The 13,883-nt window shown below is 39.7% G+C and overlaps 1 protein-coding gene across 1 annotated transcript in view; it reads right to left on the bottom strand.

The window, feature by feature from the left end:
• Positions 1-8,762, bottom strand: part of NDFIP1 (Nedd4 family interacting protein 1) — a 62,459-nt gene extending 53,697 nt beyond the window's left edge. The window contains exon 1 of the mRNA XM_036750292.1: positions 8,288-8,762. Coding sequence (XP_036606187.1) covers positions 8,288-8,332 — 45 coding nt within the window. The 5' untranslated portion in view covers positions 8,333-8,762. The remainder of the gene's footprint in view (positions 1-8,287) is intronic.
• Positions 8,763-13,883: the final 5,121 nt, after the last annotated feature.

Below are 13,883 nucleotides of genomic sequence, written 5' to 3'. Positions count from 1 at the left end.
CAGCATTTATCATTTTCCTGTTTTGTTATTTTAGCCAATCTGACAGGAGAGATGTGGTATCTAAGAGTTGTTTTGATTTGCATTCCTCTAATCAATAGTGATTTTGAGCATTTTTTCATATGCCTATAGATATCTTTTATTTCTTCCTCTGAAAACTGCCTGTTCATGTCCTTTGATCATTTCTCAATTGGGGAGTGACTTGTATTCCTATATATTTGGCTCAGTTCCCTGTATACTTCAGAAATGAGGCCTTTATCAGAGACACTAGTTGTAAACATTTTCTCCCAATTTTCTGCTTCCCTCTTAATCTTTGTTGCATTGGCTTTTTTTGTACAAAAACATTTCAATTTAACATAATCAAAATTATCCATTTTGCATTTTTTAATGCTTTCTATCTCTTGTTGGATCATGAATTCTTTTCTTTTCCATAAATCTGATAGGTAAACTATTCCTTGCTCTCCCAAACTGCTTATAGTATCAGCCTTTACTCCTAAATCATGAACACATTTTGACTTTATTTTGGTATATGGTATAGGATACTGGTCTATGCCCAGTTTCTGCCCTACCATTTTCCAATTTTCCCAGCAGTCTTTGTGAAATAGTGACTTCTTAGCCCAGAAGCTGGCCTCTTTGGGTTTATCAAAGAGTAGGTTGCTATAGTCGTTGACTTCTCCATCTTGTGTACCTACCCTATTCCAATGATCCACAACTCTGTTTCTTAGCCAGTACCAGGTAGTTTTGATGACTGCTGCTCTATAGTACAGTTTAATATCTGGTATGGCTAGGCCACCTTCTCTAGCATTTCTTTTCATTAATACCCTAGATATTCTAGACCTCTTGTTCTTCCAGATGAATTTTGTTATTATTTTATCCAGCTCTGTAAAATAATTTTTTGGTAGTTCAATTGGTATGGCACTGAACAGATAGATTAATTTAGGTAAAATTGTCATTTTTATTATATTAGCTCGGCCTAACCACGAGCAATTGATATTTTTCCATTTATTTAGATCTGACTTCATTCGCGTGAAAAGTGTTTCATAATTATGTTCATATAGGTCCTGGGCTTGTCTTGACTCCCAAACATTTTATAGTAACTTTGAATGGAATTTCTCTTTCTCACAATTTCTTTCTATATGAATTTGACACCACCAGGGTAAAGGATGGATTGGGGGGGTGGGGAGACTTGAGGCTGGGAAATTTAGAAGCTTACTAAAATAATCCAGGTGAGAAGTGAAAAAGAAAAGTGGCTGTATAAGGAGAAAAAATGTCTCCCAGAAAACGTATTGGATTCTATCCTGATGTTGAGGAGAAAAAAATGACAAGCTTTAGCAAATGACTGAATATGCAGGGTAAGTGACAGTGAGTTGAGGATGATACTCAGGTTGCAAACTTAAGGAACTAGGACGACTGGTAGTACTTTTAAAAGTCAACTGGAAGTACATGGTAGAGGCTCATTTTATTGATTAATCCATTCCTACTCCCTAACTCTCACTACTTAACTACCAAATCTTCTTTTCTTCCTTTTGGCTTTTTTAATGCTGTCTCTTTTGGACAATTCTTCATGAATAATATGCTGCAACCTATTCATCTCCACCATGTATCACACCATGTCCTTTGAAGACCCGTATTTTAATTCTTCAGAGACTATGATAACCCATGATTCATACCGGTGTTGTATCATTACCAAAAGAACAGTGTGGTTTAAAAATGGGGCCTTTTAAAAGAGAAATGTGGGATCATTAAAAACACCATGAAATTCCCCAAATTCAATGGTCTTTTCTTCTCCCTTATGTCCAATTCTGGAATCCATTTACTATCCATCTGAAATGTTTGTCCTAAGCTGTATGTAGTAATGGACCAGCTCTATGAGTTGTTCATGCAAATGCATATGATCATCTGGACCACTGGCATACTTAATCCACTTGGATTTTTCCTATATGAATAATTAGGTTATAGTCTTTAGAAAGATTAGGTATGTCACTTAGGAGACTCTTTAATGTTCCAGGGCTTAAAGCAATCAACACAATGTCATCCTAACATGTATTTAAAGGGCCTTCTCCACATCTACAGGGAATTCTGTTATCATTTGGATTCTACCTTGACTGAGGATCCTCCATGGCAGAAGCCATGGTAAGCCTTTGGTAAGGATATGTACCCCAGTTTTATGTCTCACTTGATACTAACAATCATTAGATTTTTAAACAAAGTTACCTACTGTTGCATCTTTCAAGGAACTGTGTAAGTTAAAATCTTTTACGAATTTAAGTTATACATAAGAATATGGCAATATATTCTATTTTTCTACTAAGCTAAATACAAGGGTTGAAAAGTTGAAAAACATAAAAACCCTGATAGACTACTATTCACTAAATTTCTTGTCTATTGGAAAAAATTACTTTAAAGTGAACTAAAGTACTACTAAACCATTAATCTGTTAACATTTTGAAAGAATAGCTATCAAAATCTACTTCCCAAAGAATGTGCTATCATTATAGCTCTGTTCAAGGACAAAATAAGAATAATCAATTAAGGAAACTGAAACCATTATTTTAAAGAGCTAAATATAAACGTATAATAGGGAGCTATATATAAGTTCAGGATCTTCTTTTTTTTTTTTAAAGAAGGAATAACAAAGCAATTTTCAAGGTAATTTTAATTTTTTTCCCCTAATTACATATGACAAGTAAGAAACATATGGAATTCAGAAAGGCAAAACTACCTTTGAGGACTGCCCTTTTTTTTTTTTCTTCCTCCAGACAAATCTGTGCTTATTACCTCAGTTTAAAGTATGACTTTTAATGATGAGCCTAAGGTTCTGGCTTTGAATCCTATATCAATCAGTTGGTTTTGCCTGATACCTTGGCTACAACTAATATCTTTAAGCTCTCCTCTAAATAATAATAAGCTCTCCTCTAAACATAGAGGACTAAGTAAGGCAGAGAGAATAAAGCTACATAAATCCATCACTAACTGTGGAAAAAACTCAGTAAGTGCCTTAGTAACAGCCTGTAAGTAGGGATATTTTCTTATACAAAGGAATTAATACATTGTTACTTGCAGATACCAAAACTCAACAGAAAGCTAATTACTTCTAAGACAAATGGTTTGACTACAGTGATTCACCATGTGGTAAAAAATGGCTTAAAATCTAACATTCAATTAGGCAATAATTCTAACCACAATTAATTTTTCTACTGCAAAGACATGCCTAGGTGTTGTCTTTTATTTTCACAGCTGATGTATCCCTAAGCCAAAACAGGCTCCTGATATACCAAGCAAGTGAATGTTTTTAGTTCAATCATTAAAAACCTACTATGTGCAAGGCATTATATTTTTATAGAACATTCAAAAAAACAGTCCAGCATATAATTGTAAAACACAACTAATAATAAAACATGCAAATATTCATCTTAATCCTCCTACTATAACAAATTTGTAATATTATGTCCTAAAATATCTCTTATGTCTACCTGGTCCAATAACCTAATCACCATACTGGTAGTATTATGAGAAAGGTGAAGGTATTCTTTCCTTGGTTCATATATAATGTTCATTCATAAGCCAGAGAGAAATGCCATACAAAGTTATGAAATAAATCCATAAACTACTACGTGATCTGTACTCCATCCTAATCACACCATACTGATCCTATTCTGAGGTGAATATATTCTTTCCTTAGTTCACACATGAATTCATTTATAAGCCAGAAAGACCTGCCAGAAAAAAATAAATATTTGTTGAACCGGTTAATTCAATAGTTTACCACAATCTCAATTTTTTTTTTGCCAAATCTGCAATCCCTATAATGACATTATTATATGTGAATACCCAAAATTAAACTCAACAAATATTTATTAAGTACTTGAAATGTATAAGACATTGTGCTAGATTCTAAGATACTTCAAAAATACTTCAAAGTCCTATTTCTGTCAAGAATACCACCACCCACCACCTTGGCATTATTATCAACTCTCACTCTTCTTCACCCTATAAATTCAGTTGTCAAGCCTTGTCATTTTTAATCTCCACAACTTCTCTCACATACGTCCCCTTTCTCTTTACTTACAAGGTCACCACTCCAATTCAAGCCCTCATCTCCTGCTAGCTAGACTACAATGCAACAGCCTTCTAGTTTCAATCTATCCTCTAAAAATCTGTCAAACTGATTTTCCCAAAGCAAATGGTTGACTATGTAATCTCCTTCTCAAACTCCAAGGGTTTCCTCCTGTCTCTAGAATAAAATGCAAGTTACTCTGTTTGGTATTTAAAACCTTTCACAAACTGGCCCCAACCAATCCCATCATTCCCCTCCACACACTGTACTGTACTGTATAGTCTAGCCTTCTTGCTGTTCCTGGAACAAGACACTCCCTTACATCTTGGTGCCCTAGCCTTTGTCCCAGTCCTGGAAAGGACTCCCTCCTAACTCTGTTTCCTTCAAAACTCAGTTCAAGTGCCAACTTGCAAATGACTTCATGAATTTCGTGCAGACAACATCCATGACAATGATGAACACTTTTAGTAAGCTTGTATCTCCCTACTTTATGCTTCAATTAAAAATTATAATCTGAGGATCAATAAACAAGCTTTTCTCTGTTGTTACATATTTCAAGAAACCCTGAGATTCTCCAACACAAAAACTTAAGCCCGTCTTCCAAGAGTTTATAATCTGATAGGAACAGTTAGACATACACAAACAAGTATGATACAAGGTATCTGGCAAAGGAGTGATGTAGACAAAGTACTAGACAGATGAGAAAGGGAACTTGGAGTGAGGGGGAGGAGAGCATTCATGGGAACTAATGCTTGATGGAAGTAGTGGCTTCTAACTGGTCTTTGAAGAATAACAATTTTGCATAAGCAGAGATGTAGAAGGAATATGTTCCAGGCAGGTCAAGATCAAGGAATAGTCAGCAGTCCAGTCTGACAAGAACAAGGTGTGAGGTAGGTATGCCTGAAAAAGATGGATTAGAGTCAGATTTTGGAGGGACTTAAATGCCAACTTAAGGAGTTGGTCTTCTATACAACTGCAGGCAATAGAGATCCAAGAAAACTTTTTGAGAAGAGGACTCATTAGACCAATCTGGTTAGACCAGAATTATGGTCAGAATTATTTATTAAGAAGAATCTTTTGGAATCCACATGAAGAATGGGTTGGAAAAATAAAAAACAAGATGTGGGAAAAGAATTAAGAGATTATTACAATAATTTAAGAAAGAGGTAATGAGGGCCTCAGCTAGGATTGTTGCAACTTGAGGAGAGAAAATGTGGTGGCTACATGATAAACTACCCAAGTAGAAGCAACAACACCTGGAAACTGAGGTTATAAGAACAGTATCAACAGAAATAGAGAAATTAGGATATTGGAGAGTAGAGAGAAAGAAATGAAGATTTAAATGTTGGATGAAGTTCCAGTAGATCAACAAGAGAGAAATGAAAGACACCAGACTGAAGAAGCTCAAGGTTTACATCTCGCTCAAAAAGCTGTCAACTCCCTTAGAAGGCTGTAAGCCAAACCTGAATAACTAAAAGTTATGCAGTCTATTTTTAATGTATAAAATAATAATAAATGCAAATCTTACATTTATGGTGTTTCAAAGTTTACAAAATGCTTTACATATTTTTTTGGCCCCCATGAAATAATCTTGTGAGACAAGTAGATAATATTCTCATTTTAAGTATCTTAAGTTTCCAAGCACTATATATAAATGTGTATATATCTAATATCTGCTTTGATATACCAAAGATATTATTCCCATCTTACAGAAGAGAAAATTGAGGTTCAGATAGGTTAAATGACTGGTCCATTATTACATAAGGGAAAGTAGCCCAAGAGCTCCAGGGGAACAACAGCACCCCTTACTCCCACTGCAACCCCCAAAGAAATTGTTCAAGGAAGCAAATCTTGTGAAGATGTGACCTGGCAACTATCTCAGTAAATTCTGCAGCTCTTAAATGCTTTTTCCTTCATTGTCTCAGCTAGTGTCAGAAACAGGATTTGAATCCAGATCTCTACCTAGTTCCAATGGATTATCACATAATTTACGCTGGATACAAATCCAAGGAACTCAACTCAAAGCTCTTTACAAATGTTAAGTCTTCAAATGGGGACAAATGACAGAGTTTATCAAAACCATACTGTAATTAAGGAAAGGATAAATGCCTTTGGGCAAATCACTAAGTGAAAGTAGGAAGCAGAATCAGCAATAGAAATCAGGTATCTCAGCTCTAATGACAAACTTCTAAAATTTTTTGCATGTAGCATGATACAGTAATTGCATTTTTCCTAATAAATTTTTAAAAGATAACGGGGATGTCCTGTTTTCAGTATATATTAATAGATTTAAATGAATACGTGTATGCATATTCTATTCAAATTTGTGAATTCCACAATCAACTATTCATTCAATAAACATTTATTAAGCACCTATTATGAGCTAAAAATTGAGGATACAAAGACAAAAAAATTTTTTGAAATAGTCTTGTTTGCCAGGGTGCTTACAGCCAGATGCTAAATTTATATTGGTCTTTTCCTCAGTCCTTAACAAAGATCTGGAGTGGCAAACTACTATTCAAATATATTACTGTAGTGGACACAATCTCCCTCTTTTCTACTATTAATTACAAGAATAAATTTAATCAACTACATCAAATTTAAAAAGCCAATTTCTAACTGATGCAAATAATAGGCTAATATCTAAAATTGACTTAATCCTGACATATCACATTTTTATGCATTGAAATAATGCACTCAGTATGCAGTATAATATGCCAGCAGTTTTTCTAAATGCTAACATGCCAACAGCCACCTGGGTAGATCAAGACGATGACTAATTAAAAGAAAATGTATGACTTCTTTTTAAATCCAAAATTAACATTTTAAAGAATCAATAAAAACAAATCTTCAGTAAATTTGAAATTAACGAACATCCTGGTAACAGTTTTATGACATAGGTAATTATTTACGTCCTATTAATGGAGACACCCAGGCACAGTGAACAAGAATGACTTGCCCAAGGTCATATAAAAAGTCTATTACAGGCTCCTGATTAGGCTTTAGGTCTCTTAATCCAGTCTAGTGATTTATTCAGCAGGCTGTACTGCCACAATTTAAATTTGTGACAATCTACCCAAATTCCTAAATAAAATCACCTTGATAACCTGAGAAATGAGATGGAGGAAATGACAACATACAGATGATGAAAACAAAAACAAAAACTGGGTTATGTAAGGTTTAAACTTCCTATTTTAATCTTTTCATGGTTTCCATTTATTCTGTGGAAGACAGAAAACATCTAACACAGACTTTATATCCATTCCTTAGCACTGTTATTCAAATTAGTATTAAAAATCCTTTAATATGACTAGACTGCAGGCATTTGTGGTTACAATTAAGCATCAACAGCTAGAATCTGGCTGTATTCTGCCAATTATAATAGATTTTGGGCTACATTATTAAACACCTTTAGGCCTCTCTACGTTTCCAGAAAATGAGGCTCAGTAGCAGAAACAAACAAAAAAAATTTCTTCCTTAGGCCTCAATTTCCAAAACGCTGTTAGATAATGATCCAACCATAAACTATTCATTTCCTCCCATGTTTGTTATGAGAAAGTTGTATCTTCTTTCATCATCATTTTCAAGTGCTTAAAATGCAAACCTTCCATATACACGTCGCCATTTCTGAGGACACATGCAACAAAAGATGGCCTTTAAAAAAAAAATTACAGGCCATCCTCTCTGGGTCCCTTTTTTTTTTTAATTATCTTAAAGCGAAGGGAGAGGGGGCTGGCAAAAACAGAGCCAGCTTTGAGGCATGAGTAATGCCATCTCCCACAGCAGGGAGCGCTGGGCGCAGGCACCTACTTCAATCCATCCCTCGGTTCGCTTTTCCAGTGCATTTCTACCCCTTCCCCTCCTGTTTTTAAATTGACAATCTGACGGCAAGGAAAACCAAAAAGAAAAGAAAAGGGGGGGGGGGCTGCAAACGAGGGAGGGCAGTCCTCTTCCATCCCGCAAGCCCCGCCAAACCGACCAAGGGACCCGCCCGCCCCTAGGGGAGGTCGTGTCGGAAAGGACCCCCGGGCAGGTGGCCCACAGGGTCGACTAGGGCGGGGGAGGCGCGTCCTTCGGGGGCGGGGGCGCCCAGGGCCAGGCCCAGTTCTGTCCAGGGAGTCCTGCGCTGGGCCTACAGGGCCTCGGCGTCGCATTCTAGGCCCCGCCGGAGTGAAGAGCGGGGCCCGAGGGGCGGCAGGGTGGGGCGGGGCTGCGGGCTGGGCCGTTGCTCACCTGCTGGTATCTGCTGCCGCTGCTGGGCTCGGCCGCCGCGGCCATGGCGCAGCCGGGAGGGCGGAGGGGCCGCTGCGGGGACGGTGGCGGGGCCGCGGCGGCTGGGCTGCTTTCGGGGAGGCCCGGGGGGTGGGGAGTCTGTAAAGGGGGGCGACGGAAGGGCTAGGATCGATGGGTGGCCGCTGCGGGAAGCACTCGGAGGCCTCGGCTTCCTTCAGGCTCTCTGCGGGTTGCCCTCCCTGGGCCTGACGGTGCAGCTGTCGAAGCACAGCCGCGATCTCTCCGAAAGGAGGCGGAGACCGAAACGATACGACGAAGCCGCGGCGCTGCGCTCTCCTCCCCCTCCCCTCCAGGCCCAGTTGGCTAGGCGCGGGCGCGAGCCCTCCTCCTCCCTCCCCCCCGGCCTCCTCCCTCCCTCGTATGTTTCCTCTCCTCCTCCTGCTCTCCTCCTCCCTCTGCTCCTCCTCCTCCTCCCTCTGCTCCTCCTCCTCCTCCCTCTCCCCTATGTTCCCCTCCTCCTCCTCCCTCTCTCCTCTTCCTCCCACCCTTCTTGGGTAATTCTCAGCCTCTTACTCTCCCCCACCTTTCTCCCCTCTCCCTGTCCCTCCTCCCCTTGTCTCGGTGCCACTCTCAGCCTCTTCTCCTTCTTGTCAGGCTTTTTCTCAGCCCTAAGTCCCCTTCCCTAGTCTTATGCCCTTCATCTTTGATTTCCTGTCTTCCTCCTACCTTCAGAATTAGAGGGAAACCCCTCCCACCATCATCATCACCACCTCTGAGGCACTGCATGGTTGACAGGGAAAAAGAAGGGAGATCTAGTTACTTTCTCCAGGATTCAGTAAGAGATCTCACAGATCACTTCTTCTTGGCCATCACTAATGCATCCTATTATATTAGCTCATTCCTAGAAATATGTATTTTTTTTTCCTTTTAAGCCTGCCAGATCATCTCTCCTCTGCCTGGAAAGGATTGTCCTATTATATTCAAAGGGGTTTTTTGTTTGGGGGTTTTTTTAGTCCTTCTCATTTTATGCAGTCTGGGTCCCTTGTAGACATAGAAGAGAAATATAAAATACAGTGCCTGCCTGCAAGGAGCTTATAAACTAGTTGGAAGACAAGCTCTACAAGTACTAGGTGGAAGACCCCACCCCCATATATACATATGGGGATATATTGTAAGGATATATGTGTGTGTACATATATACATTCTGATGTATATGCATTACACAGTGTTGAGTGGAAGGAGACTTTAGGGAGCAGCTTTGTGAAGAACAATGACTCTAGGCTCGAAAACCAGCTCTGCCATTTACTAACATGACTCAGCAAGTTACAACCTTTCTGAGCCTAAATTTCTTTGTCTGTAAAGTAAGGATTCTTGCACACCCTGGCTCACATACCTCTGTAAACTATAGTTTTAAAATGTGAGCCATTATTATGGCATTTTCTGTATCAGACCAGTGATTTCATCCACCATACCTGCTGTTTGCTGAAACCTCAGATCAGAGACCATGCCCTGGGGGATTTAATCCTTACCACTCTAGAACTCTGTCCTAGGGGCTGTGAGGTTCTGTGTACTAGGCCCGCTGCTGTACCTTCCAGCCAAGAAACTTCAAAGTCCACCCTGCTGCATCTCCCATTCCCACCCCTACCTTCACTAACCATAATCAAATCAATACTGCCTTCGCTACTGGATGACTCTACTTACCATCCCTGACTTCCCAAACCAAAATACCCACTACATTTTGTCATGTACCCACAAACACATACACACACACACACACACACACACACACACACACACACACACACACACACACACCCCTTGAGGCCAAGGACCACTTCAGTTTTGTATTTGTATTACTGCACTTAGCACAGTGCTTGGCCCAAGAGTGCTGAATAAATGCTTTTCACTCATTCAGTGGTATAAGAAGCCACCAAGTGAGGAACTCACTTTACTAATGCTGATTATCCCTTCCTTTGTAGGTTTAGAAAATTATCTAGGGCACAGAGATGTCAAGCAACTCACCCAGAGATTGGGGGGAGGGGGATTTAAACCCATATCTCCCTTACTCCAAGAGCAATGCCCCATCCACTAATCACTATCTCTATATCACCAAATACCCCAATGTAAGTAAGTGGTCCATTGTGCCCTGTCATGGAAAGACCTTCGAATTTGGAATCAGAAGCCCGAACTTGAGCCCTGGATCTGCTCCTTATAATGCATATTGTTACACCCAAATGAAGCCCACCATTAGACGCACACCATTAATCCCTTTTGAGCCCACCATCAATCCCCTTTATATTTTTGTCTTTGTCTCTGTCCACACCCTGAAATGGCTTGAAACAGCTTAAGGCATAATTCTGGGTAGATTGCCCAAGGCTAGTCCGCTGACCCCCCCCCCCCCATTATGTGTAAGGATCAGTTGCTTGGGTAAGGTATAAATTTATTTTAAGGAGAACCCTGCCCCTTACCAAATAGCCCCACATCCTGAGTTATGGTGCAGCTATTCTGCTGACCAAGCTAGGTCCCTCCACTCGGACTATAGCTAATCAAGTAGGGGTTACTTTCTGGGAAATTCCGCCCTGACCCCTCCATCCAGTTATAGGAAACCGATCACGACCTAAGAGGGCCACCCATTCTAGGAAGCTGACCACTCTGTGTCACAGAATGGTCGCACCCCAGAATCTGGCCATGTTCCCAAATTAGCTCTGAGATGATGAATTCAACCAATCTTTGCTTCTGTAAGTCATTACTTCTGCTAGCGACCTTCCCTAATTGTGTAATTGTGGTTTTTGCCTTTATAAGCCTGTAAGTCCCTCAGTTCAGGACTGCCTGATTTTAGTGTACTTTGGGTATGTACTACAGGTAGTCGTGGGCTTGGCCAATAAGTCCACACTTAAATTTACCTTGAACCCAGGTCTCATCTTGCTGTTATTTTCTACACAACAATATGACTTTGGGCAAGTTACTTAACCTCTACGGACCTCTGTTTATCCATCTGTCAAATGAGGAGATTGGACTAGTTGTTTTCTAAGGTTTATTCATGTCTAAATCCTATGATCCTAGAAAGTACAACAGGAATTCAAAGGAGTAGTTGATCACTGGAGGATTCAGGATAAATTTTATAATTTGGAGGCAGAAGGGAACTAGAAGTAGGCAAGGTAGGCACAAAGTGGATCAATCAATCAATAAATATTTACTAAGTGCCTACTATGTGCCAGGCACTGAGCTAAACACTGGGCATACAAAAAGAGGCAAAAAAAAAAAACAATCCTTGCCCTCAAGGAGCATATGATCTAATAAGGGAAACATTATTTTTATTATTGTTGTTGTTTGTCCTTCCTTCTTGAAGAGAACTATGACCTCAAGGAGGTGATCCCATGACATGACATGTAAACAAACAGATACAAAGCAAGCTATATACTGGATAAATAGAAAATAATTAGCAGAGGGAAGACACTAGGCTTATAGGGAAGACTCACTGTAGAAAGGAGGATTTTAGTTGGCTCTTAAAGGAAGCCAGGTAGGTCAATAGTCACAGCAGAGGAGAGAGTGTTCCAGGCATGGGGTACAGCCAGAGAAAAGGCCCAGAGTGGAGCAAGGGAGTGTCTTGTTTGTGGAACATCCAGGAAGCCAATGTCATTGGATTGAAGAGTACATGTAGGGGAATATAAGAAGACTGGAAAGGTAGGAGGGGGCTGGACTATGAAAGGCTTCGTATGTCAAACAGAGCATTTTGTATTTGATCCTGAAGGCAATGGGAAGCCACTGGAGTTTATTGAGTAGCATGATAGGGCCTGTGCTTTAGGAAAATCACTTTAGTGGCTGAATGGAGGATGAATTGGAGTGAAAAGAGACTTGAGGCAGGCAGCCCCCATCAGGCTATTACCATAATCCAGGCATGAGGTCATGAGGGCCTACACTAGAGTGATGGCAGTGCCAGTGGAGAGAAAGGGGCTTATTTGAAAGATGTTGCAAAGGTGAAATCAACAGGCCTTAGTGACAGCTTGGATATGGGGAGTGAGGGGGTGGGGTGGAGAGATAGCCAGGAGTCCAGGATGACGATGACTCCTAGGTAGTGACTTGAGGGAACGGGAGGATATGTTGCCCTCCATAGTAATAGCGAAGTTAGGAAAGGTAATGGGGAGGGTTTAGGGGGAAAGATTATTTTTGTAGAAAGTAATATGTATGTGTAGGAGGGAGAGTATGCCTCTGAATTTCTTTGTTTATTTTGAAGGGTTAATGTTTTATTTTAGTCCTTGTTAGTCTCAATAAGTATCCCTTTGTAAAAACTAATTGATGTTAATTGGTTAAAAGATATTGGGGAGATGTTACCTGGTTAAACGATAGTGGGTGAAGTAAATGTATGGAGGTCGTGAGCAATAGTATTATAGAACTCCAACCTCTCAGGCTCATATGTAGAACCCTCCCCCAACCTGCTGATCAAGTATGAGTTAAGAGAGTTATCCCAGGACCTATGCTTCATGTATCAAAGGTTTCCTTGATAAAGTTTGAAAAGATTAGAGACAGGCTTTAACAAACTATATTCTACAGTAGGTCACATCTTTATAGTCATATTATTAACTTAAATATATAGTAAATACAGGATGATACCATGCTTATTGTTTGTTGACCCTGCAAAAGCATTTGATTCAGTAGAGCAAAATGCTGCCTTAAAAACTCTCTTCCAGCAATGTGACTAAAATAACTTTATTCAATAACTCTCTGGCTCTTATTATCAAAAGAAGCATAAAACTGGAAGACATAAGCTTGCCATACATGTTGGCAGTCTGTGACAGTGTTTGCCAAGTGGAAGAGAAGACCTGGAGAAGTCCTCCAAATTCTTTTATATGTGGATGCTATTATACTGATTGTATTAATCCTGACACCATTTCAGAGCCTCTTAGATTAGAGCTATAATTACTCCATCCACATAGCGTATAAATAATGACTATTGTCTACCTCATAACATTCAATTAGTTGCACAAACCCTAGAACTGTCCAAATGAAAAATCAACTGACCCCAGAACTGAGTAATAGAAGAGTGGACTGGATTACTTTTTAGAAATGACATAGTACTTATAATGAGCCAAGATTCTCTCTGAAACAAAGACCTATATTTTTAACACTGATATTAACACAATTAAATGGCAAGTCATCGAATATCCTACTTCCTAAAGAACAAAGTTTCAGATCACCTAAAGATTAATGGAGTAACCCACAGTAAGTTGTAACACATTTTGAATAAAACACTGGGCAAGAGAAGAAACATAAAGGATGTTAGCAGGAGAAGACCAGAAAAAGGGTGGACCAGTTATGTAGTGAGAGAGGAACAACCAGGGAAGGGGAGTCCATCCCATTGGGAGCCAACCACTATGAAGAGATCCAGAGAAAGCCCCACTTCACCCCCAGCAGGTTATATGGGTATCTGTAGAGAAGTTAAGGTAAGATATGGAGAAAGATGAAAGGGCATGAGCTTTAAAAAGGGAGTATCCATGTTAATGAGATCAGAAACCTAAGTACTGTAAATTCTTGAAAAAAATGTTTTTGTTTGTTCTAGTGGGATTTTTTGTCGTTGTTTTTCTTTTGTTCTTGTCCA

This window comes from Trichosurus vulpecula, chromosome 3 (assembly GCF_011100635.1).
Source record: "Trichosurus vulpecula isolate mTriVul1 chromosome 3, mTriVul1.pri, whole genome shotgun sequence".
Classification (NCBI taxonomy): domain Eukaryota; kingdom Metazoa; phylum Chordata; class Mammalia; order Diprotodontia; family Phalangeridae; genus Trichosurus; species Trichosurus vulpecula.
The sequence above is the reverse complement of the archived record's forward strand: the minus strand, read 5'-3'. Positions and strand labels throughout refer to the sequence as shown.